Raw genomic sequence first — 24,634 nt, forward strand, 5'->3', positions numbered from 1 at the left:
AGTGTTTTCTTAAAGGAAACCAGGGTGTTTGATCCAACAGGCCTGAAACCGCACCCCCCCCCCAACCTCCTTTGCCTACTCGCCGTCACTACCAACAAAGATGTCAATTCGGTACCTGAAATTTTACGCTTTTAAATCCAAAGAGTAAGTCTGAGTAAAAATAATTCAGGATATTCGTATTGAGATTTTAGGCAGATGCTGAGACATTTGGGTCAAAATAAACCCAAAGCAGAAAAAAAAAAAAAATCCAATGAAAGACAACTTTCTGGAGTTTTTATTTTAAAAGGGCAAGAAAATGTGTCCAAGAGGCCATTGTTTCTGAGAAAAGTTTATTACCTCGTCAGGGATTCCGCCAACTAAGCTGTCTGCCCAGTGCTGACAATGGGGTTAGCCAGCAGATGACAGCCCCTGTCAGGAGATGAACGCCCCCAGCAACAGCTGTGCTCCAGCACCAGCCAGTTTGGAGGCCCCCCAGCCAGAAAATATCCGTTGAAATTACACCCAGTGGTACTTCTGGCTGAGCTTCTAGAAGCCCCCAGGAAGGTGCCTGAGAAGAAGGCTGTGGTCCCACACAATGATGGCTCTTTATAAGACACGGAAGAACCACGTGTGGCACTGAGCGAGGACCCCGCCCCCACGAGTTTTGGTTCGCACACAGCGAGCACCACGGAGGGTCCGCACGTGGGAAGGCGCAATCAGAGGTATTAACCCTCCCGATTATAAGAGCTCGGCTTTCCTTGCAAGCATCCTCAAGGAGAGCGACAAAACCACCAATCGAAGCAATTATTGCTCTTAAGTTTATTCTCCTTCTTAATAACCAAGTAATCTGAAGCTCAGTGGTTCCTTAGTCCTCCTTCTCCCCACCCAACCTTCTCCTCCCCCTCCCCCCACCGCAACACATGCCCGCGCGCGCGCGCGCGCGCGCGCGCACACACACAACGTTCCCCTCCCTCCTCTGTCCCTCAACCCACCCACTCTGCTGTTGATTTTTCTCCCCCGGGACACCACCCCCACCACCTAACTGAGCCCCAGGCCTTGGGACTCTGCTGCCTAGACTGTAAATCTGGCCAGCGCAGAGAACAGCAAACGAAGAATCGACTGTGAGAACTGACAGCTCCAGGACTTGGGCAGTGGGTCTGCAAGGCCACCCCATACACCTCAAAATGACAGAGGGCAGGGCGGCACTGGCCCCAAGACAGCTCAGCTGAGCTGCTGCTCCAATGAACAAAATGAGGCAGAAATAAAAGCACCTGGGACGTGGGTTTGCAACACTGGCATCGCTATTACCGCAAAAATGTCTGTAATCCCTTCTCAGATAGGAACAGAAATGGAAAAAAAAATGAAGGAGGGAGGAAGGGAGGAAGGGAGGAGGGGGAAGCGAGGAGGGGGGAGGGAGGAAGGCAGGGAAGGAGGGGAGAGGGAGAGAAGGAGGAAAAGGCAGGAAGGCAAGGGGGAAGAAGGGAGGAGGAGGGAGGGAGGAGGGAAAGCCAATTATTCTGGTTGAGGGCGGAAAGTGTAGTTGTGAGACAGCTACTCCCAACAGGTGTGAATCTGAGGCTCAATCCCAGGCTCAGTGTAAAATCCCAGGCCCGGGGAGCAGGACTCTCCGGGCGAGCAGGCCCTAAAAGCCTTCCACCGAGAGCGTGTGGTTGAGCGCGTAGGCGTCGCCATCCTCTTCCTCCAAAAGCAGCTTGTCGATGGTCAGGGAATTGATGGCCCTCCTGGGGTCTTCCGTGTCCTGAAGGACCGGCTCGGGGATGGAGATGGGAAGCTGGACGAACTGGGGCCCGGGCAGGGCTGGGGCCGGAGGCTGGTACTGCAGGGTGGAGGCGGGCAGTGTGGACAGGGGCTGCGGCCATGGGAAATAGGTGAGGGGCGCCTGGTGCTCCGGGCCCTCCAGCTGGGGCCCCACGGTGGGCGCGGCCGCTCCTCTGGTCTGTGATGGGGAAGACAAGGGACCGAGGGTTAGCAGCCCCGCGGGTATCCGCTCGTCCGTCCGCGCTCATCCTGCTCCCGGTGGAGAGCTCTCCGGCCCCCTCAACTTGGCCCCTGCCTGCGCTCTCAGCCCGGGGGGTGGGGGGGTGGGGGGCTCCATTTCCACCTGCTCGGTGTCTCCCCCCAAGCAGAAGCCGGGCAAACTTCAGCTGGATCCCTGCCCCTGACTCTCACTAGCTACAAGTCCTGGCTCCCACCACCTCCCCCCGCCTCCATTTTTCTCTTCTGTGGGGTCCCTTACGAGCAGGACTGACATCGCAGGGCTGAGCCAATTGGAGACGCTTTTCCAGATTTTATTGCATATGAATTCCATCCTAATTTCAGAGATATTAAATTGTGGAGGCGGGGGAGGGGGGGATGCACATCTTAAAAACTGGTGAAAATACAGCATGTTAACGAGACTGCCCCCTGGGTAGCAGCTGTACCCCCAGGCGGCCGCTGTCACGCCTGGACACACACGGTGTGTGGTCCGCCCTGAGGTCCGCCCACACGGTGCCACTCATCTCCCACGTGCTCGGGACCGACCCAGACGCTGGGGGAACCCGGTGCCTGCCACATCCTCATCCTCCTCTGTCTCTGAGCTGGGCCCCCGTGGCTGTCCCCGGCCGTTCTCGCAGGTGCCCTGCAAACAATACCCCTCACGTGGGCAACAACCACACTATAAAGGTCACTTTATAAAACCACACTTGAGGTCAGGCCTGCAAGAGAGGCAGGGCCTGGATTCCGACCATCTCCCGCAGCTGAGGCAGCAGGGACGGGGAGGAAGATCTCTGCGTGAAATGATGTGAGAGAGGCTGAAGTCTCCCCCGACCGCCCCTGGGAACAGAGTCATTTAGAAAAGAGATTATGTCGGTCCCCTGGGAATCTTACTACAATGCCCGTTTTGGTACGAGAGGTCTGGAGTAGGGCCCGGGATTCCGCATGTCCCATCAGATCCTTGGTGACGCCAGGGTGGCTGGTCCGGGGACCGTAGCTCGAGTAGCGAGGCTTTAGGGTGTTTTTCTATAGAATGACAGAGCTGGGAAGGGTCTCAGAGGCCTTCCAGCCTCCCAGCAAAGCCCGACTGTTTCCAGCATTTCAAAATTCCCACGGAAATCCTACTTTGTGGAGTCAGAAACCGGGGACTGCAGGTTTCTTTGCTCAGGGATAGAATTCCACCAACCCCGGGCTTTAACAGGTCTTATCTCCTGCTAATCAGGGGTGCTGACTAGTAGCTCTCACCAGCTTTGATGCGTTAATTTACAAAGCGGCAAAACAAACAAATTATTTCTTAATAAATACGGTCTGTTTGATACACAGAGCCTTTCAAGGTAGGAGGTGGGGATAATGAAAGGATAAATAATGAGAGAAATCCTTGGGATGGAAATGACTGAGAACCATTACGTCCACCGCTTCCCGCCCCCACCAAAGGCCCCCGATATGGAAATGAGTTGCTTGGGAAAGATGTTGAATTCACTCCTCTAGCCACCATCATCCATGCCCACAACCGGTTTGCGGAGTAGCCAGGTAGGGTTGGGGGAGGAGAGCTCTTGTGGGCCCTTGCCTGGATGGTGATGAAAGGGCAGGTGCAACAGCACGACGCTGAACCCTTGAGGGAAACGGGTGGGGGGAGGTGGGGAACCAAAGCCAGTTCCACCTCAATGTGGGCTTTGCAGCTACTCCTGAGGCCCCAGCTCGCACCCCCAGAGTGTTCCCCGAACTGAGGCCGGATATAGCTACACCCATAGACCTTTCCTCCTCCGAACGCTTAGGGGATTCCCATTCCTTTGCTCAAACAGATACCATTCACATAAAACCACTTCTCTTCCTTTGTGTCTGGGGGAGCAGGTCCTTTCTTTCCCATCGGGCACTCGAAGGCAGCCCTTGGTTAATGTTGCTGGCCGACTTTGAGACAATCATAACGTAACATTTATTGAGTGTTTTCTGTATGCCAGGAACTGTGTTAAGTCCTCCACGGGCATCATCCCGATTGAGCCTGACATCAGCCCTCTTGTTAATATACCTATTTCACAGATGAGGACACCGGGGCTCAGAGAAATTAAGTTACTCAGTCCAGGATCACATAGCTAGTAAGGGACAAGGATTTGAACCCAAGCAATCTGATGCTAGAGTCAGGACTCAACAAATTACCCTGTAGGTGGGTCTGACTTCATCAAAAGTAGTTTTCTGAAAAGTCGTGTCACCTGTTGCAAATCCCACTATGAGGTGACCGATCAGCCTCTAAGTCAGCGGAATAGAAAGAGAGCCCTGGTGTGGCGCAAGGCCCCAGTCAGACCTCACCTGATACCCCCATTCACCGAAAACCGAAACTTCCAACCAAGACCTTCTGCTTTGGGGGCAGCACGGGGAGATTTAGGGCAGAAGGGCCGGAGAACATCCCCGCCCCAAAGAGCACAACGTACGACAAGGGAGGCCATCCGCCTTCTTTGCGGAAGGTCAATGGGAAGAGCAGGCCTCCCTGCGGGACAGGAAGGGCTTGAAGACTCAGTTATCCTGAGAACCAGTAGCAAGAACGATCAGGGGTCAGGAAGTCAGCCCAGGTTCCAAAGGGTGTCCTTGGTGCAGCAATGCTTTTGTGTGACGTACCGTGACATTGGTGATGAGCGGCTGGGAGGCGTAGGTCAGCACGGAGGAGGGCCCCACCACCGTGTAGCTCGGGCACATGGGCTGCACGTACATGTCAGCCGAGTAGGGGCAGCTGACAGCTTCGTGGGACACGTACTCCGTGTAGGGTGTCCACGGGGCCAGGGGTTGGAGGGTGGCCGGGGCCGGCTGGGAGAGCCAGCCGGCACACAGGGCCCCCTCCTCTGTCACTGTGGAAGCGGAGACCTCCATGTCAAGGCAGGGAGGACCTGTGGGAAGAAGGAAATTACAGAGTTGCAGGTGTGGCCCAGACGAGGGGCCTGGAGGGGACCAGGGCTGTGGGGGGCTCTTACCCACTGTGGTGTAGGTAGCCAGGGGCTGATGGGGCAGCACCACCTAGAGGGAGGAGAGACTAGGATCAGTGTTCAGCTCTCTCCATCTGGCCCTCTGCAGAAAACTTGCCCAGAGGGCCCCAGGGGAGGAAAGTATACGTTGGGGGGTGATGGGGGGGAATCTTCCTCCTGAGACCAAAACATCCATGTCATGTCCCAGCCGTCACCACCTATACTTATGGGGGATGCGTGTTTCCGTTTAGCAAGAAGCCTGTGCACGTAGGGAACTGGCCTCGTCGTCTTCCCAAGGGGACACCCAGCTCACGCCAGGACGTGTGAGTCATCTGCTCACTCAGGCCCCCGGCATTGGCTTTGTTCACCGGGGCCAGCCCATGGCCCCAGTCCTCCTTGGTCTACCCAGGGATCACTGACCTGTTCTCCCCTAAGCCCATTCCTCAGCAGCTGTACCTGGCAGCGTGTTGCCTTTGTGGCCTCGCTGAGCCTCGCCTAGAGCCAGGGCCCCTTTGGACACCCCACCCCACCGCACGCGCACACTCGGGCCGCAGCGGCCCCCTCACCGCCGTAGGTGTGACAGCCGTCCCGCTGCTGGCATGGCCTCGTTTCCTCCGGAGCAGTTCCTTCACTGGCTCCTTCACACGGACGCCCTGGTATGGCCGGGGTGGAGCCGGGGCCTGTTCTGGTGCCGAGGCTGCGAAAAACAATGTCGCCGCTGCTCATCGGCCTCTCAGACGAGCCCCCACCCCAGCGTATGCTCCCCTCTTCTCAAGGGTCTGCCGGCTCACCTCAGCTGTGCCTGAGCAGGGAGGACCCGGGAGACTTCCTAGACAATTTCCCCGGGTATTGCCACTCCCCCTGCCCCAGACCGTCTATAGCTCCCTCCTGCCTCACCAGTTCAGTCCTGTAAACTTAACGTACAACTGAAAGTCCTGGGCTGCGTCAGCTCAACCCATTTTCCGACCACTTTGCACACTAAGGACTAATAAGCCCTGACTCTGGCCAGAAGGTCTACTCAGCCTTCTCTGGTTTCCTGCTTCTCTCCTCTCCTCACCTTTACTTGAGATTTCCAGATTCACGCTCACACTTCTCAGCTTCCTGATTTGCCCTGGCTCAAGACTAGTGCAACCCTCCTGGTGGCCCACGGCTGCCCACAGAAGTGGCTTCATCCTCCAGCCTCTTAGACAGGCCTGGTTAGTGCTCATCATAGGGGGCAGCAGAGGACGGCAAAAGAGCAGGGACGCCGAGTCGGATGGCACAGGCCTCGAAATCTGCCCCTGCCACATTCTAGCTATGTGATCCTGGGCAAGTTACTAAACCTCTCTGTGCCATTTCTTACCAAACGAATGTCATAAGGGGTCGCTGACCTAGTAAATGGGGAGCACAGTATATGCTTACTATAAAACAGGTACAGAGCAAGCATTTAATACATTTGCAATCTGCTATATAATAATTAGTAATCCTTCGGTGTAAATTTCGTATGCCCCTAACCGGATGATAAGCTTCTCAAGATGAGATACTATACCTTCTTTCTCTATATCTTCCCAAGTAGCATGTCCACAGCGAGCTCACTAAGGGATTTGCTGATTAACCGGTTGGATGATTATTTGGAATGTGCTGCCATTCATCCCCCCCACCCCCTGCCTTCCCCTCTCCTGGACCCATAGAATGGGCTGCAGTGAACGGTTCCTGGATTCTCCGTGGCTCCCAGGGCAGAGGACCAATACCCACTGGTGATCCACACACCGGCAGCCAGAGAGTGTCCAGCCCTGCTGTAGAGAGAAGGCTCCCTGTGCCCTTTGTCATCAAAGCTGGGAAACCAAAGCACTGAGCTGGAACCGGGCACTTCCTGGCCAGGGAGAGCAAGCCAGAAGCAGTCATGGCTGGGCACTGACCATCTGCCCTCCCAGACAGCCCACAGTCTAGGGCCCTGGGCCTTTGGAGGGCAGGCCTGGGTCAGCCAAGAATAGTGAGTAGCGCTGGCCCTGGGGACTCACACAGGGAGCCCATTATCATCCACTGATAAGGGTCCCAGGGACCTGGACTCTGAATCAAAAGCCTGGAAGCCTAGGTATCTATTAAACCCGGAACCATAGTGCTACCTGGCTGAACTTTGCTCAGTAAATACCCAACTGATAAGAACTCATGCCTGACCCGGCACCAGACCTCCATCCATGCTCCAGGCACACACGCAGTTGGCCTTGAAGCCCAGCAGGTAGAGAGGCAGCAGGGGGAGGGAAAGGGGTGTCCAAGAGCCCCGGGGACACATAATACAGAGAACCCCAGACTCAGATGCATCCATGGGGCCTCCTCACCCGGCCAGGTAGCAGAATTGACCAGGGAGTGGTACGCAGTGCAGATACCCAGGCCCTGCTTCCAGGTAGTTCCGATTCTGGGGGGTTGATGTGGGCCTAGGAATCTATATTTTAAAAGTCTTTCGGGTGATTCTGAAGCTCTGCTGGGGTTAGCATCACTGATAACCACCCCTAATCGAATACCAGAGTTTCCCTCTAACGTCCTGATAGATAAATTATCCTCTTTTTAATTCCACCCCCACCCCCGACCCCGCCCCATCGTAACAAGGAGTCTCAACTGATATTCATTCTTCCAACTATCCCTGGGCACTGGGAATACAGCACTGAGCAAGATAGCTATGGCCCCTGCCCACATGCATCATGCATCTAGTGGGAGAGACATGCAATGAAACAGTTACAACCGACATAAAATCAGACTGAAACTAGAGTGTGGAGCAGAGAGATCCAGCCCCATACCAGTGCCCCAGCACTACCTGGGCACCATCACCTTCGTAAAAGCAGCATTAACAACAGACTTGAGAGCCAAAAATACCTGTATGCAAAACTGGGCTGTCGCTTATTGGTGGCAAGGTCTCGGATGATTTATTTAACACCCCTGGGCCTCAATAACCCACATCTCACACAGTAGTTGTGAGGATTCCCTGCAATAATACGCCAGAGGTTCTCAAAGCCATGGCCAGGGCCAGCTATGGTAGATGCTACTTTCCTTCCCCTCCCTCCACCCATTTCCACCTTCCTCTGGGGAGCTTCAGTGTCAGGAAGCTCTATCCTCTTGCTTGACCGGCCGCATGGTAACAAGCGCCATTTTGCCTGGCATTGCCTTCGATGAAACTCGCCGTTCAGAATCCATTGACGGCCTTCTCACCTCTGCAAATGAAGATCATAATGGCACATACCTGGCAGGCTTGAGAATTCCAGGTAAATGCTTGCAACAGAGCGTGTGCTCAGCAAGCATTAAATACACGTGAGCTAATAGTGTCAGCAGGAGTCGTATCCCTTTCCAGCATCGGAAGGCAGATACCAGGTCCCCTGTAGTCTGAATGCATATCCGTTCTTCCAGCTATTTCTTAATGACATGTTCTGAATCCTTCTAACCCTCCTTCTGGGTGCCTCACTCCTACAAGGGTTCCTTGTGCCACTTTCTCTCATGATCAGTGATGCCCAGCATTGGCCACAGACCCCAGGTGGGGCCCCACATGGCAGCAAACAGGGGCGCCTGCCCTCCCACACTCTGTTCACTCATTCTCAGTCACCCACAGTGGCTTTATTCGCGCCCATATCAGACCACACTTGTCTGCAGCTGGGTTTCCAGCTATTCTTAGGCACGAGTGCAGCCTGAGGCATTGCACACTCGGAAGAAACTCAGGGGACAGGGTTATTTGGGGGTCTAAGCACGGTGGCCACACTCTTAATTCAGCTGAGGGGCAAGAAAGGCTCCATCCCACGTGCTCACATCTCAGTCCAGACCAAAGACAGGTATACGGCTAACCCTCTCTGATTTGCATGTACGCTTGTGGGGAAGGGCCCAGAGGACTCCCCACCCGCTCCCTCCCAGGAAGTGGACACATCGAACACTTGGCTGCAAAGGGGCCAGCTGGGCATTTCCAGGATCTTGTCAAGGGAGGGCTTCCTGCCTCCTGTTGTTTTTGAATCAATGAACAAAGAGGGCTTGGGGGAGGTGCTGTGAGCCGAGGGCATCACCCTCTGATGTCTGGACTTCCTTAGAAGCCACAGTGTCAACAGGTGTGCCCTGGCACAAGGACCATATGGAGAGCAGTTTCTAAGTCCCCACCTCTTCCTAGTGCAAAACTCCCAGAGCTCTCAAGGACCTGCTGCCTCCCCACCTACCAGCCCACAACCAGCTGCCAAGGAATCCAGGAACTGACTGCCAGTGCGCATGTTTGAGTGCTCGAGGGTGCTTCAGCCGGTGTCTTTGCAAAGTGACCGTGAAATACCAGAATCAGAAGCCTCAGGACAATTCCCCAAGGACCCCAGTGGCCAAGCCTATTTGCAAAGCCAAAACCTGCAGTTAGTCCTTTTCACACCAACCTTTGTAAAGCAACAATAAACGTTTCTAATTCTGCGGTAAACACTGTACCCCCCCCCCCGACACCGCCACCAGCCTGAGAAACCAGCATAAAAATTTGGAAGAGGTAAAGAAATTTGTCTGAAATCGAGATTGCTTTGCCTTGGGGGCGTGGGGATCCCTGAACGGAGCCACTTTAAAACAACTAGACTAGAATACTGAGAAGAACATTTTTAAGATTCTTAAAATAATTTCTTAATAATAAATAAGAGACAAAGAAAAGAAAGCAGGAGATCAAAATGATGCTACCCGGTCCAGTTTCCCAGAGTAGAGTTGACCAGAAGTGTTAGGAGTCCCCTGACCAAACGGCAGCTTGTCCTGAAAGCCTGAAGCCTCCTCACCATTTCTCCTGTGGTCGAAGGCCCGTTAAGTCTCCTGGGAGCAGCCAAGTGTCCGTCACTGAGAAAAATCTTTCCACCTAAACATGAGCCTCTTGGCCTTTGCTGGGAATCTCCTTTCCTCAGGGCGAGTAACGTTCAGCCATGTTGCTTCCCACCACTGGAAGTCAGTCGCCAATGGGGTTTGGGGGAAAAAAACAAAACAAAACAAAACACAACACCAAAAACCCCACAAAACTCGTTTACAGAAAAACCTATAACTTTGGCCCCAGGGAGGGCTTTCCTTTTCCAAAATAAGCGATGAAAAAAATCTGAAGGTATAAAAAGTCAGCAGAAGACATTTCAGTTCCCCCTGCCACACAGCCGGCCAGGCTCCACGTCACAAAAATAAGAGCCCTGCAGCTGTCGTTCCACTGGAGGGCACAGACCATGACAGATCAAGCCGACGGGTCACTTCCGGCAGTGCTCTGTCTGCCTGCGGGCATCGTGTGTGTTCGCCCCGAGCTTAGGAAGCATATGGGTGCTACTCATTTAAATAAACGCGGCCCTCCAGTTCCCTGAAGAAGGGATAATAAATATCACCGAGGACATATGCAAAATTGTCAGCACTTGTTTATTTAATCGCCCCGTGTAAACCACATTCACGCCACAGTGAGGAAGCTAAGGAGATAGGTCCCTCCTCATGGCTCCTGGTGGAGCTCACACCCGGGCGTTTGTCACTGTAACTTCTCCTCCAGTCAGCTTTCAGAGAGCCTTCATCAGCCAGGTGCTACCTAGAACGGTGTCGAGGGTCCTCTTGAAAGAAGACGCTTCTCCTAGCCGCTGTCCTGTTACAGGTTTCTTGCGAGCCGCCAGGGCCAGGCAGTAAGTTCAACAGCAGATAGGACCGCTGCTGTAAGGGCTAGTTGGGATCCAGGGTAAGCCTACATTTCTACCATCAAGGAACCCGGAAGAGGAACCCATCTCGCTCATGCCGACTATCTACCTCGCTGAAAGTGCTTTCCATTTACAACTGACTGGCTGAACCTCCCTCCTGCAGCCACACAAGGCCATTTTGAAAGACAAAACCTTCCTAGCCCAGAAGGACACATGACACACTATTGATCACTCCAAGTAACCTCGGTAAACATTATTCTCTTTTGCTGTTGAACCTTCAGTATTATTTTTTTAAAGATCCACTAAGGAGAAATACAAATAATTTTCTCTTCACTTGTAGCAAAACCAAAAACAAATACGTGAACAATAGGAATTCAAGCCCAGGGCTAACAAACTTGTCCTAGCTTCTAAGTGAAAACAAAGTCATAAAAGTTGCTGACACTTTTCACTCTAACGTAGAGAAGTGTGTTTGTGTTCTCTGCCTAAGGTAGTTGAGGGCGCCTGGGAAAGTTTAGCTCATGTGGCTAAAGGATTATCCACATCCTTAATTGAAACACTAATGTGAATGTTCCTCTTCTGGTGAAGATCTGAGTCAAAGTTTTCAAATTTGTTCTTTCCATTCATGGACAATGGCTGAGTTTTTTCCAAACAGGAAGCAAGAACTTGGGCTTTGGCCAAAGATTGGACTTGACACGCTACAGAAAAGCTTTCCCGCCCAATTTACACTGGATTGCTGTTTACTTTTTTTTTTTTTTTTTAATGGACTCCAACAAAGAGATTTCATGCGCATGTAAATGTGGGCTTTCCACTCACTGGTGTTTGAACTGAAAGGGCCCTGCTGCTAGGAGGTATCACCACGTCACTCATACGTTCTAGCAATCTGGATAACACGCAGGGCAGAGGCGGAAAAAGATAGATGGACAAAAAATGCCTTTGCAGGTGTTTAGAAGATATGAGAAAGTAGAACCTCAACCGAATTACAATCTGGTGTTGCTTGTAAGGCTGCTGAGGCAGCCGAAAAGGAGTAAGTCGTGGCATCTTGATGTGTAGACTGGTACGTCTCCACCAGGAGAGCTCTAAGATGGCAGGTGATCTTGGGCTCTCTGGCCTCATCAGAGAAGGAAAGGGAAAAGTAGTGACATTTCCTCTCTCTTTGTCTCCATTCTAAGAGGCATACTTCCATCAGCCCCACAGAGGCAGGTCACTGGGAAAGGATGAAGGACAGCCACAGACCTGGGCGGGCCAAAAGGACCTAGAGCTGACGACCTGAGAGAGCCAGGAAAGGCTCCTAAAGTACATCTGGGGTGACCACAGAGGTTTGTTCAGAGTCCCTGACCAAAGGGGTCTAGGGGCCGAGTGATCCCTGTTGAAGGGAAGCCTCAGTCAGCCTGGAATGAATACCCAGGGTCACCACACTGCTCTCAGGTTATGTTAGGCTTAAGCAGAGAGCTAGTTTTCCTGCAGTCTGCTCTCTTCCACCAGGTTCCTGCATGAGGTGTTCCCATTCCACAGCCTCAATATTACCTGGACTGTCCCAAAGTTCTGGATGTCCCACTCCATGACCTTGGGAGAGGTCAGCCAAAAGGCTGCTAGTGCCAGAGCCTTCAGACTCTCTTCATGGGCACCGCTGCGGAGACATCCTTCCCCCGAGGACTCTCAGGGCCTTCCACACCATACGTCCATCCTCCCTCCAAACCTCCAGCAGAACAAGCAGACCACGCAATGCTCTTGGGTTGCTCTCTCTACTCCCAGAGACAGTGTCTGTGTTCTGCCTCTTCTTTGTGGAGACTCGGGCCTGTGTTTCCTGGTCGTGAGCTTAGCCCCCAGGAACTCAGAAATCACCATGCTCACCTTTGCACACAATGTTCTGTGACTCACACAGCCTTGACACAAATGATTTCAAGTGTGGCCTCACCACAACTCCTGAAATAGGCAGGGTCGGTCTCCCTCTCACCCTCCTTTCCACTGATGAGGAACACGATGCCCAGAGATGTTAAGTGGCTTGCCCAAGTCCACACTCGTAAATAGCTTTGTCATCAGCCAAACCCAGGACCTCTGATTCCAAGCACAGTCCATTTCTGCCTCATCACCTGCCTGTCCTCTGCCTGGGCAAGTCCATTTATCTCTCTGGGTAACCCTGGAGGTCAGTCACCAAATGTCCCCTGCCAGGTTCTGACCCTCATTCCTCTCGTTGGAGTCTGGGATTGGACCACCCTGATCCAGTCTCCTTTGACTGCCAATTTCCCCAAGAAATAGTGTTTCCCATCTGAGACGTGAAAAAGAAGTCCATGAGAAGCTTACCAGCAGTGTGCTCACATGAGTGACGAGAACTGAGAGGCCCAAACAATTCCCCGCAAAGTTTTATTTTTGGTATTTTCGACTGAAATGACAGTGGATAGGTCCACCTGAGAAACCAGCTGCATCTGCCTGTCTCTTACAGAAACCCGGCTCACCAGAGCAGAAAGTGCTCCCATCTGAGATACACTGGGTCCCAGTGCAGAGGACAAGACTAGGAGAGCCCTGAACAAATACTCACTAAGCAGAGTAAACCAGGTCCCAACCATCATGGAGCTCACCGTCTAGTCTAGTGGGATATCGACATTAATTGAATAAATGCACAAGCTAGAATTACAAACAATGACAGAGCTGCAAGTGCCTCACAGTTGAAGTGTTTTAGCTTGTTTGGCTGGTTTCCACCACCACTTTATTCTTACTTGGACTTACTTAAGCAGCAAAGGGGGGTCCCCAGTCTGTAGGGGCTATATAAAGGGGACAGTGCAAGAGGCATGGTTGTTCTCCTTCTGAGGCAGAGAAACTAGTCTGGGGTCAGGCTCAGCCCACACCATGAATGTAAGTCCTGCCCAAGACACACAAAGTAGTTCCAGATGTTCAGGGTCCACCCCCAGCCTAGGGGTCCTGGATGATCTCCAAAGATGTTACACCAGCTGGTCTTATCCTATCTTGGCTGATTAGCCCATGGAAGGCCAGTCCTAGGAACTCAGATTCTGAGATAGAAATTGGCTGGCTCCAGAGGTTCTATATCTCAAATCTAACTTCCTGAGATTCATATTTGCAGGAGCTTTTGAGTCAGGATACAACTGCTCCCAGTGAAGTAAAAATCCACTTCCATCTAAGGGTGGACTTCTTTCAGTGGGGAGGGGAAGAAGCATCTAACGGAACCCTAAAATCCTTGGCCTTGAAAAGTGGCATGATGCTGTTGGGACTCAAGCAGACCTAGTTTGGAAAGCCTACTACATAGCTTATCACTGTGTGACCCTTGCCAAATCATTTAACATTGTATGTGCTTCAGTTTCCCTATTTGCTGAATGAGAGTAATGATATCCATCTCATGGGATTATCATGAGGATTGGATGAAATTAACACAGTTAAGCACCTAGTACATAACAGGTGTTCAACAAATGGCTATTTCTCCTGTGACCTCAGCCCCTCGCTCATCAGGGAAGTAGCTAATCCTTGTGTGGTGATTCTAACTTCTCTTGTCTTGCTACGTCCTGATACTGAATGTCTCTATCCTCAACACACCCAGAGCGTCTGTGGCCAGCAAGGCCTGTCTCAACCTGCCTTCATTGTGCTCCTGGAAGTCATCCCTCAGGTATCTGGGCCTGGTGTCTCCAAGCAGCAGGAGAGCCATGCTTAGGAGACAGGGGGGGCAAAGATGCTGCAGAGAGACTGGTCAAAGACTGCAACTGAAAACAGAACAAGCCTGGACAGGAGACATCAAAATCCTAGCATTGGTCTCTCTTAAAGGTACCATGAGCTGAGCAGAAGGATGCCTTTATGTCTTTCTTCAGAAGCCAGTAGAGGAGTACGTTTGTGGTAGATTTAAATTTTTAAAGAATGCCAGGAAGGAGCACCTGGGAGATTTCTGAGAGACAGACAGAGTAAGATGGCATGTCCTTGTCCTGACCTCAGATACAGCCCCTCAAGGAATTTCCGTGTATCTCCCAAAGGACAGAGACAGAGCCATGACTGAGACCATGGTCATGGTACTTCTCCACAGGGCCAGAAATCTAGGAGCACATATCCCATATGGGTTGGAAACATGGCAGTGTGAATGGGAAGGCTCTTCGGTGGTCAGGGAGGGAAGTTTTATCACCTTTTAGAGCAAGGCAGACTTCCAGTTGACATACTGGGAGCATTGCCTTAGCATTATCAAGAGAAACAGGAATCAGAATGGGGAGAGAGAGGGTCTACACTGAGAGCACAAGACCGTAACGGGGATGAGCCAACCCAAGGTGTCTACCCAAATTTTGTAGCAAGGTAGCACCAAAGTGAAGAGACTGAGCAGAGGAGACAGATATATCTTTCCTTACTAGATTACGACCTGGAGGCTGAATCTAGAATTGACAGTCTGATCAAGAACAGGAAAAACCTATGGTCAGGCAGCTAGAGGAGAAGAAATCCAATGGTTTGTTCGTTGATTTAAATAATATCTAGTTTGAGATTTTCCAGACCAAAGAGATTAAGGAAATCAAATTTTCCCAAGACCACTTCCCTGGAGGAAGACTCTTCAGACCCAACACCAGCTGTACATTTGGGGTCAGATCCAAATGCTCCAACCCCAACGCCTGGGGCAGAGCCCCTGTGAGTGAAATTAGACCTTATAATCGATTCACGATGTGAGGTATAACTGGCAGTCAAGATGAGCTTTTTTGCCAAATCTCTGGTTTACTAACCATGCCTCATGACGTGGGGCATTCCCTCATGAAGTTGCTAGAATAGCAAGCCAGGGAGAGGAGTCACCAGGTCAATCTTTGAGGAACAGATGCCCTTCTTTGTTCACAAGATACCCACATAGACTGAAAATATGACCTTCACAGTTTCAGAGCTTAATGGAGACCAATACAACATGCTTCACAGTGACTCACTTTGCTTTGGGAGTGTAGCCTTCACCCTGGAAGTATTTAACCCAAGGACTTAAGACCAGCTATGAGGAATCTTGCTGAATGAGTGGAGGATGGGTCCAGGTCATGGTTGTCCAGCTATGACCTAAAGAACTTTGGAATACAGTAAAGGCACCTGGAATGGCCAACAACAGGAAGGGAGTAGGAGAGTCTGGGGATGAATAAGCAGTCAGAGCTTCAATATCCTCCCCAAATGGCTCCATTTTTATTTCTATATTGGAGTTCTGCAGTAGGTTTGGTTTGAATAAAGAGGTTTGTGCCAAAAAAAAAAAAAAAAAAAAAAAAAAATGTTGTAAACACCAGCCTACACATCCTCGGATTTTCTTCCTAATGCTCACATGTTATATCCCTCATAGGCTTCTTCCTCGCCCAAGTTCTAAACAAGAAGTCTGACTATCGTTTTATCATTTATTCTTGAAGATCCATATCCAATGCCACATGCTTCAGGATACCTTCCCTGATTCCATCTTCCACCCCCCACTGCTGAAGATAATTTATTTCATCGCTTGATTTCCCTACTAGGAATAATTCCATTATTGGGTGGATGTCCCCACACAAAGGATGACACACGGGTGATTGATTTTCCTTCCATGCCTTTCTTTCCTGAATTGGTGTTGCTTTCATCCAGCATTCGAACTTTCAACTCTCTTGTCTCCCTTTTTTTTTTCTCTCTTTTCTATCTCCCCAGCATTTCTCAGTCCTGGAAATTTATAACAATCTTTGTATATTTGCTTCCTACCTTCCAATTAAATATATGAGTCTTTCTAGAGGATTAAAGAGGAATGCAGCTTTTCTCACGTGTGGTCAGATCCTTTTTGGTCCCAACACCTGGTCTGAGAATATCTCTGGTTTATACCTCTTTGGCTGCCTGTTCTTCCCAGAAAGTGATACTGATGAAACCATTACTAAGAAAGGCAGCACACTGGTGTTTCAGTTTTCGGTATCATTGTGCCATTTCTTGAAAAATTCAAGGGTCATTCTCCTGACGGCTAGATTATAAACACCTCAGTCCAATTTTGTGAATTAAAAAAAAACAAACACAATTGGTCAGTCAGTATGAGCCCGCCGCCTGATGAGGCGTGATTGAAAATTGTGGCCCAAGTTCCAAGTTTGGTCACAGAATGGCCAGCTTCACCATCGGCCTTAGCCCTGATCACTAGCCCCACCACAAATTACAAGACTGGAAATGTGCCGCCCTGCTATTTCACAAGAAATGCAGAACTCAGAGGCCACACAAATTACGATCTATAATTAGCCGCATCAGCTTTGTTCTCAGATGTAGAGCGAGAGGGAGCGGGAAATTAAGAATAGTAACTAATATTTATTATTGAGCATTGACTTAATGCAAAGCACAGTAGTAAACACGTACCACAGCCTGTGAGGTAAGAGCTACAGCCCCATTATATACTTAAGGAAATGGCAACAAAGTGAGGCATAAACCTGGGACTCAAACTCAGATCTGTCTGCACTAGAGGCTAAACTTTAAACCGCTAACGGCATAGAAAGAACAGAGACGGCACTCTGATTCCAAATAAACCCCTACTCTCTAGATGTTGCTTTCCACACCACACCACACGCGTGTGTGAACGGACAGCCTGACTCTTCCAAAGTCTAGATAGTTCAAAAAGAAGGCAGTGCCGACGAGGCAGAAGCTTGGGTCCCAGCTCAGGCTGCCACACAGCTCTTCCATCAGTGCTGCCCGGAAAACAGATGGGCTGCACGTTGGCAGGAGGGGGAGATTCTGGGTCACTCTCTCCGCGTTGAGCCCTCCCATTGCAGCTGAAATGTGTGCAAAGAGCCCGGTGCGGGAGGTAAGGAAGCAAAGACCTTATTTCTTTCAGTAAGTTAGATGAAACGCACGCATCAGAATGAGGGCGTGAAGTATGAACATCAGTCTGCCAGCTGCCGTACTTGATTTTTGCCATCGGGTGTCCATTCCTTTATCTCACGCGGAAGGCCTGTGCCTTTACCAAGAGCACCCTTCTGAGCCCCGGGAGTGAGCCGAGCCCTGTGGCGGGGACACAGGACAGCTTTGTAAGACAATATTCAGCGTGAGTTACTAACCTAATCTTTAAGCTCAGATTTTCTCATCCAGGAAATGGAGCTTGAAACAGAACCTGCCTCTCAGAGTTTCTCTGAGGATTAAGTGAGATAATACATCCAAAGTGTGGCAAAGACTGGCCACTGCCACACCCAACATCAGCCTTATCCTTTCTGACTTAAGCACCCTACACGATGGGGGGTGGGGGAGTTGTTTTTTTTTTCTTTTTTCTTCTTCTTCTGTGTCCAAAACACAGAGGTGGTGGCTGGAGTTAAAGTGGCACAACCACAAAGCAACTTTGACAAAGTTGCATGCCAAGGACAACAGACCGGAAAGACAGAAGTAGCCAGAGGTGTCGCTGGGACCGTAGAGTCTGCATACCGTCCTGCACAGCCTGCTGTGGACTTGCTCAGTGTGACAGAGCGAATGCCGCTGTCTTATTCAAATCCACGTTGTTTCAGGTCTCCTCACTAGCAACCAAATGTAATCAGTCTGATGCGACAGAACATGTGACACAGTGCAAGGCACCAAGTAAGTACTCCATGCCCCATAGCTGGTACGTACCCCTGTGAACAGGATGGAACGTGTCCTGCCCACGGCACTGCAATGTCCGAAGGATATTAGAAGCCGTCCCCTGTAACCTCCAGCTCAGTCGTTCTCACCTTGACTGCACATGAGAATTGCCTGGGAAGGTTTGAAAATCTAATGCCCAGGGCAATTTAATGAGAACCCTCGGGTTGGGACCTGGGCATTAGGAATTCTTGAATTCCCCAGAGCATTCCAATGCGTAGCCAAGGTTGAAAAGCACTGCTCTGTGCAGATGGGAGCGTGCCTTCTACTAAATTAAAGACTTGGGTTTGAAAACATGTATTTATTTGGTATGAGCATTCATAAAAGCTCAGAAATTACAGCTAGAAAAAGAAGATGAAGTCAAGTTCACTCTCCCTGCTCTTAGCCAGGAAAGGGCAAGTCCCATTTTATAGCTGGAACACTTGAAAAATAAGGTGCTTAGGTGGCTTGCCTGTAACCCCACACCTAATTACCTGTAGATTGGAAAGTAAACTCCACGTCTCCTGTCTGCAAGAACAGTGCTTTGTCCATGGGGCGCCTGGGTGGTTCAGTCGGTTAAGTGTCCAACTTCAGCTCAGGTTATGATCTCGCCGCTCGTGAGTTTGAGCCCCACATAGGGCTCTGTGCTGACAGCTCACAGCCTGGAGCCTGCTTCAGATTCTGTGTCTCCCTCTCTCTCTCTGCCCCTCCCCCACTCACTCTCTCTCTCTCTCTCTCTCTCTCTCTCTCTCAAATAAATGAAAACATAAAAAAAAAAAAAAAACTTTAAAGAACAATGCTTTGGCCACACCATCACACAACCGGGACACGAAGATTCCAGAGAAAGCCTCTCTATCCCAGGCAAGCCCACTCTCCTCAAGCATTTGTTCTACAAAAATGATTAAACTAGAATGTTGCCAGGTACTTTATAAATGTGAAACTTACGTTAATAATCTTAATTAACCAACCTTGACTTGGTTGGCTCAAAGTCAGAAACTGGTGACATCTTCATCAGTAGGCAAATAAACTTCTTTAGAAAGAAATCAGAAGGAGGAAAGAACCTAATACCTTTATTTTGTAATGGGAAGGTTTAAAAGCAAAAATTTACAGAACTTCTAAGCTAATTAAATGTCCAGGTATTTAGCTAATAAGTGTAGTCAACCTTGGTTCTTTTTGTTCCTTAAAACAGAATGGATTTACCGACTTAAACTGGAGGAGAGATTTCCAAACCTCTGACTTGGGAACTTTCTGGGTATAGAGAAAAACAGAGTTGGCATTTTTCTTTAGTGAATACGGGGAGAAGGAAGTGTCCACCTTGAAAGATTACTCTTCTTACCAGTTAATCTGTGTGCTTGGTAGATGTTTGTCACTTACTTTACTTCCTTCTGTGCATGTGACTTTGTGTCTGTCTTTTAGACCCTACTTGTCCTTATCAACAAGAACCACTGAATCAACAACATAAACTTGGTAAGAAGTAAAGGTGCTTACTAAGTGGGCAAAGGTTGTAACACACAATAGAAATGTTAGAGGTACTGCACAGACCTACATTACTTCTTCTTACCAGTTTGACTGAGTTCCCGCAAGAGATAGACTTCCAAACAGTAGATGACTACTGTAGGCGTTTCTTATGTTTTACTGAATTTTCACTTCCCTTTAAAAATTGGCTATTTTGGAGGGCCTGGGTGACTCAGTCAGTTGAGCATCCAACTTTGGCTCAGGTCATGATCTCAAGGCTTGTGGGTTCGAGTGCCGTGTCGGACTCTGTGCTGACAGCTCAGCCTGGAGTCTGCTTCAGATTCTCTGTCTCCTTCTCTCTCTGCTCCTCCCCTGCTTGTGCTCTCTCTCAAAAATAAATAAACATTAAAAAACATTGGCTACAGGGGTGCCTGGGTGGCTCAGTTGGTTAAGCATCAGACTTCGGTTCAGGTCATGATCTCACAGTTTGCGGGTTGGAGCCTCACATCGGGCTCTGTGCTGACAGCTCAGAGCCTGAAGCCTGCTTCGGATTCTTGTCTCCTCTCTCTGCCCCTCCCCTGCTCATGCTCTGTTTCTCTCTGTCTCTCAAAAATAAATGTCAAGAAAAAAAATTTTTCTAATTGGCTATTTAGTGGAACCCTGGAGTAAAATCCAGAGTTCTACGTGAATGACAATTTTGACACCCTAATGTATCTATTTGTGAATCTGTGCTCTGTTGAAGTTGTCGGAAAGCAAAGGCACGTTCATGCCATAATAGTTTAATAACCATTTCCTGTTCGTAAAGTGCCTCCCTGGGCACCACAGCAAAGAAACACCAAGGCCATGTCTATGGGGTATCAAGGCAACTAGCCAGTTCAAAGAAAATCAGGCAGCCTGCCTTTCATTATCGTGTAAACCTTCCCTTACACAAAGAACAACAAGAAAAAGCAGTTATGTGACTCATTCATTTTGTAACAAATGGTGTTGAGTTTATTATACACGGTTCCATAGCTTTCAAGGAAGAAGTCAATCAAATCAAATTTCAGCATTATGCAAATCGCTTAATCAATTGACTGCAAATTCTACCTCCCACTGGCGCTGGCATTGTGTGACCCCAGGACGCAGAGAAACCTAAGGAAAAGAGTATCTAAAGTATGAACCAAATCATTTTAGTTCAGAGGTCAGCAAACTATGTTCTGTAAAGGACCAGATAGTAAATACTGTAGGCTTTGTAGGTCATATGGCACCTACTCAACTCTTTCGTTGTAACAAAAGCAGCCCAGCAATATGTGAATAGACACGGCTATGCTCTGATAAAATTTTATTTGCAAAAACAGTTAGTGGGACCCATGTGGCACTAAGGCTGTGGTTTGCAGATCCCTGATTTAGACCCGCGAAAAATTGTTTGAAAGATGCTGTCACTCAAGAATATTTTGGTGATGTCTTTTTAACTCTGCTAATCAAATTGTGGAAAAGGAGAGACAGGAAGGAATTTAGCATAACCCTGATCCTTCCAGATGGACACAAGGGAGATATCCCAGGACAGCACATACTCTCTCTCACCACGCTCAGGAGACTTGATAACACTACGTACATTCCCTACTTTAGCTCTGACAGAAGCCTTGTAAGGCAGGCATTAAAATTCCCATTTTCCAGATTTTTAAGAATCTAAGAAGGTTGAATAATTAAGCTGCCGAGCCAACTTTCAAACCCAGACCTGCCTCACCCCGTCGCTTCTGCTGTTTCTACTGCCCTGTAGCCAGTTGGCCTTAACAAGGACCTCTCATTGGGGTGGATGTGAATTCATATCCACTCGGGACCTGTAGGACGAAGTGCAGAGCCCAGAAGGGAATCTGCAGGTGCCGTGACTTCTTTATCTAACCGGCCAGTCAAGCAAAGCTCAGATCCATGGATGAGACTCGAAGATTTCCACTTCTGTGTGTCAGCATTTCCGAGCTGATCTGAACCAGAGTCTGTGTTCACATTTCGTTCACAAAACAGGGATCATGGGCCAGGCAGGGAGGAGGCAACATTGACAAAGTGGATGTTTTCTTAACCCTTTCCAGAACCCCCTAGTACAGTCATTTCAGATCATGGCCCGAGGGTGTTTTCTGAAAAAAGAAAGTGCCTTTTCAGCACTCTTGGTGTCTGATTTCAAACTCTGCCCTTCCATCAGGTGATTCTAAGTGGGCTGACAATGCTGCCCTGTTTTTACCGGTTTCCCCACAGAATCTAGTCACCTATGACCCCTCAGTGTCCTGGAGGAAGGTTTTACTTGAATCCAGGGTAAGGGGTCCGGCGCCCAGGGCCTTTCTTAATTTCCTTTAAGGTGCCAAAGGACACTTAAAGAGAATTTGGATTGTATGCATCCGAACCTGTAACACCATTCACTCCAGTTATTCCAATGAGGAGTTTACAATACAGTCTCCCTAAGGATGCGGCTTTGCTGGACCTGACCGACCTCTGGGGTGTCAGCAAGAAACATGCCTCCAGCATCCCCTTAAAAAGCAAAACAAACAAACAAACAAACAAACAAAAACCACTGCTAATATCACAAGAGGAATTAGAGAAGGAAAAATGCAGTGTATAACCAAAAAGGGGGAATATGGCTGCTCATGAACGCAGGAAAGCAACCCGTATCCCAGACACTGAAGGCAAACGACAGCGATCAACAATATGGTGGCATCTCAGCTCACCAAGGTAAGGGTAGCTCTGAGGAATAGGTAGTATTTTTACCCCATTTTACATATGAGAAACCTAAAACTTTAAAGAAAGAAAGAAAGAGAGAGAGAGAGAGAGAGAGAGAGAAAGAAAGAAAGAAAGAAAGAAAGAAAGAAAGAAAGAAAGAAAGAAACAGAGAAAGAAAGAAAGAAAAGGAAAATGACTTACTCTGAATAGGTAGGAACCAAGGCAGAAGTCCCCCAAGGGCTCATATAAAATCCACCAATTCAGCTCTAAGCGTAAGGGCTTATGGACGCTCAGCGCTTCCAGTAAAGACAATAATGCCTGCCTCGGCTGCATAGCTGTCCCGTGGGGCCGGCTGCTGTTACCTCTGCAGGTCAGGGTCTTCCTTCACGTAACTGTGCACACCACCCATATCAGCATACCTCTAATTGCTGTGGAAGGATTCCATAGCTCTCAAGCCCAAATAGAAGTTCATCTCTTTTTATTTAAAAAAAAAAAAAAAATTGCATCTTGCTAGTATCAACGATGAGACCTCGCAGTCTGAGAGATTTTGAAATCACTCCTCCAAATTATACATTAACAAGTTCAATTCCAGAGAATTTACACAAGTAACAAAGGAGAACACTGAGTTGGTGATAAAGGACTCTAAGTTACGTTTTCATCGATGAAGGTGTATTTTCAGAACTTCAAGGCCTCCAGGAGAATATCTTTGTGTAAAATAAACAAAGACTCCCCAATGTATCATCTTCTGTAAATCTAGATTCTCTTATATGAAGTTTTCTTGCAGTAGGGTGTACATGAATTTGTTAAAAGGCATTGTAAAGACCCAAGCACCTTGGAAAAGACAGAGTGATTTTTTTTTGGTAATATTTCTCTCTTGAGGTAGCACAGAACTGAGCCCCGGTAAGGTTCAAGTCTCATGAGGCTGTTGAGTTGACTTTGTTATTTCAAGAAAGGAATGTTGTAGATAATCTCTGTATGATTTCCATTATTAATAACAGGAGTCTCTGTTTGATCCCACATAATGGAAAGTAAAGTTCACAGTTGTTCCATCCGACCCCAGGGATAAACATTAAGGTTAAAGATAAACCCGCTGCCCCTTTGCACTGGGACACACGGGCCTCGCCACCAAGGCGCGGAGAAGAGTGACTTAGGCAGGACAGCGGAGCGAGTGGAGGCACGCCTGACCAAAGCCAAGTTTCCACATTGTCCCAGGGCACGCACGCAAACAAATCACGCCTTCGGCAGAAACCTAAGTCACTCAGACAGCAACAGGCCCGAGGAATTGAACCCCAGGCCACAGGGCAGCCGTGGATGAAAAACAAAGCCAATCATGTGAAGGACCCCACGGCCTTCCCCTCTCGGCCCCAAACCAATGTCACAGTTGGCTCTTCTGTTGTGTGAATCATGAACTGCCCTTTCCTCACCACAGTGATTCATGCCTCGCAGCGGAGACACGATGAGCTGTCCCACCTTGGAACACTAGTTCGTTCCCCTCCAGCCTGGAAAATCAGCATCACCTCTGCCAGGTCGCTTTCTCCACCGGGCTCCGTCGCCCACCTGGCCCCTGCACCCCCCTGGCTGGGGACGGGCACCCCCGGTGCCTCCATCGCCACCACCCCCTCGCCCGTCCCCGGGTGGGCTCGCCGGTGAAGCCCCGGCCCCTGCCCGTGCTTGCACGGCTCTGACAGCCACGGTCAAACCACTTACGTTTCTGCCAGAGCATGGCCTGTGACAGGATGTTGCCTTTTCTCTTTGAAGCAGACAGTTTGGCTGCTTTCACGTGAGACCTGGGTGTGCTCTCCTCCAGTGTAGCCACCGCCTGCTCAGAGGCTGTTTCCTCGGCTTTTTAAAGGCCCGAGTCCCCGCTGCGCGGGGGCACAGCGTCGTCACATCCTCCCACCTCAGGTACCCGGGCGCTTTTTCTGTAGCAGGGCCGCCCGTCACCCCACTGTGCGCTCCCTCGGAGGCCCACCGGCCACAGACCCGCAGAGCCAGCCAGCTGGATCTGAACAACAACACAGCACAGAAGGCCGCGTCCTGATGACCGGGGTCATCAGAGTGTGGCGCGGTGCACGGTGAGCGTGAAAATGTCTGTGCGTGCGAGCTGAACGAGCATGTGTGTCAGTCCTGGACCTCTCCACACCCACGAGGAGCCCAAAAGACCCCTGGAAAACTCTGGGTTTTCTGGGGCGCCCCTTCAGGCTTCTACGCCACAGGCATGTTAGCAGGACTCGGTCCGCCATGGGCCCTGCTCAACGGGAAATGCAATTCCCAGGGGCCGCTGGTTCTCAACACAGGAGGAAACACCTGTAGTCTCTTCAAGCCTCACTAAACAACCTCCTCATTCTTTTAATACTGCTTTTCTGTTTATTCCATTTTGAAACACAACAGCCCCTCCCTTGCCCCCCGGCCATGACCAAAATGGCGAGGCCTAAT

The 24,634-nt window shown here is 49.7% G+C and overlaps 1 protein-coding gene across 1 annotated transcript; it reads right to left on the reverse strand.

Annotated features, from left to right (window-relative positions):
* Positions 1-1,410: 1,410 nt before the first annotated feature.
* POU2AF1 (POU class 2 homeobox associating factor 1) lies at positions 1,411-24,103 on the reverse strand. Its single transcript, XM_030332220.1, has 5 exons — positions 23,906-24,103; positions 5,489-5,619; positions 4,932-4,974; positions 4,582-4,847; positions 1,411-1,936 (listed from the first exon to the last, which is right to left on the reverse strand). The coding sequence occupies exons 1-5, from the start codon at positions 23,919-23,921 to the stop codon at positions 1,622-1,624; spliced, it is 771 nt and encodes a 256-aa protein (XP_030188080.1). The 5' UTR covers positions 23,922-24,103; the 3' UTR covers positions 1,411-1,621.
* Between the last annotated feature and the right edge of the window lie 531 nt (positions 24,104-24,634).

Source organism: Lynx canadensis, chromosome D1 (genome assembly GCF_007474595.2).
Source record: "Lynx canadensis isolate LIC74 chromosome D1, mLynCan4.pri.v2, whole genome shotgun sequence".
NCBI lineage: Eukaryota > Metazoa > Chordata > Mammalia > Carnivora > Felidae > Lynx > Lynx canadensis.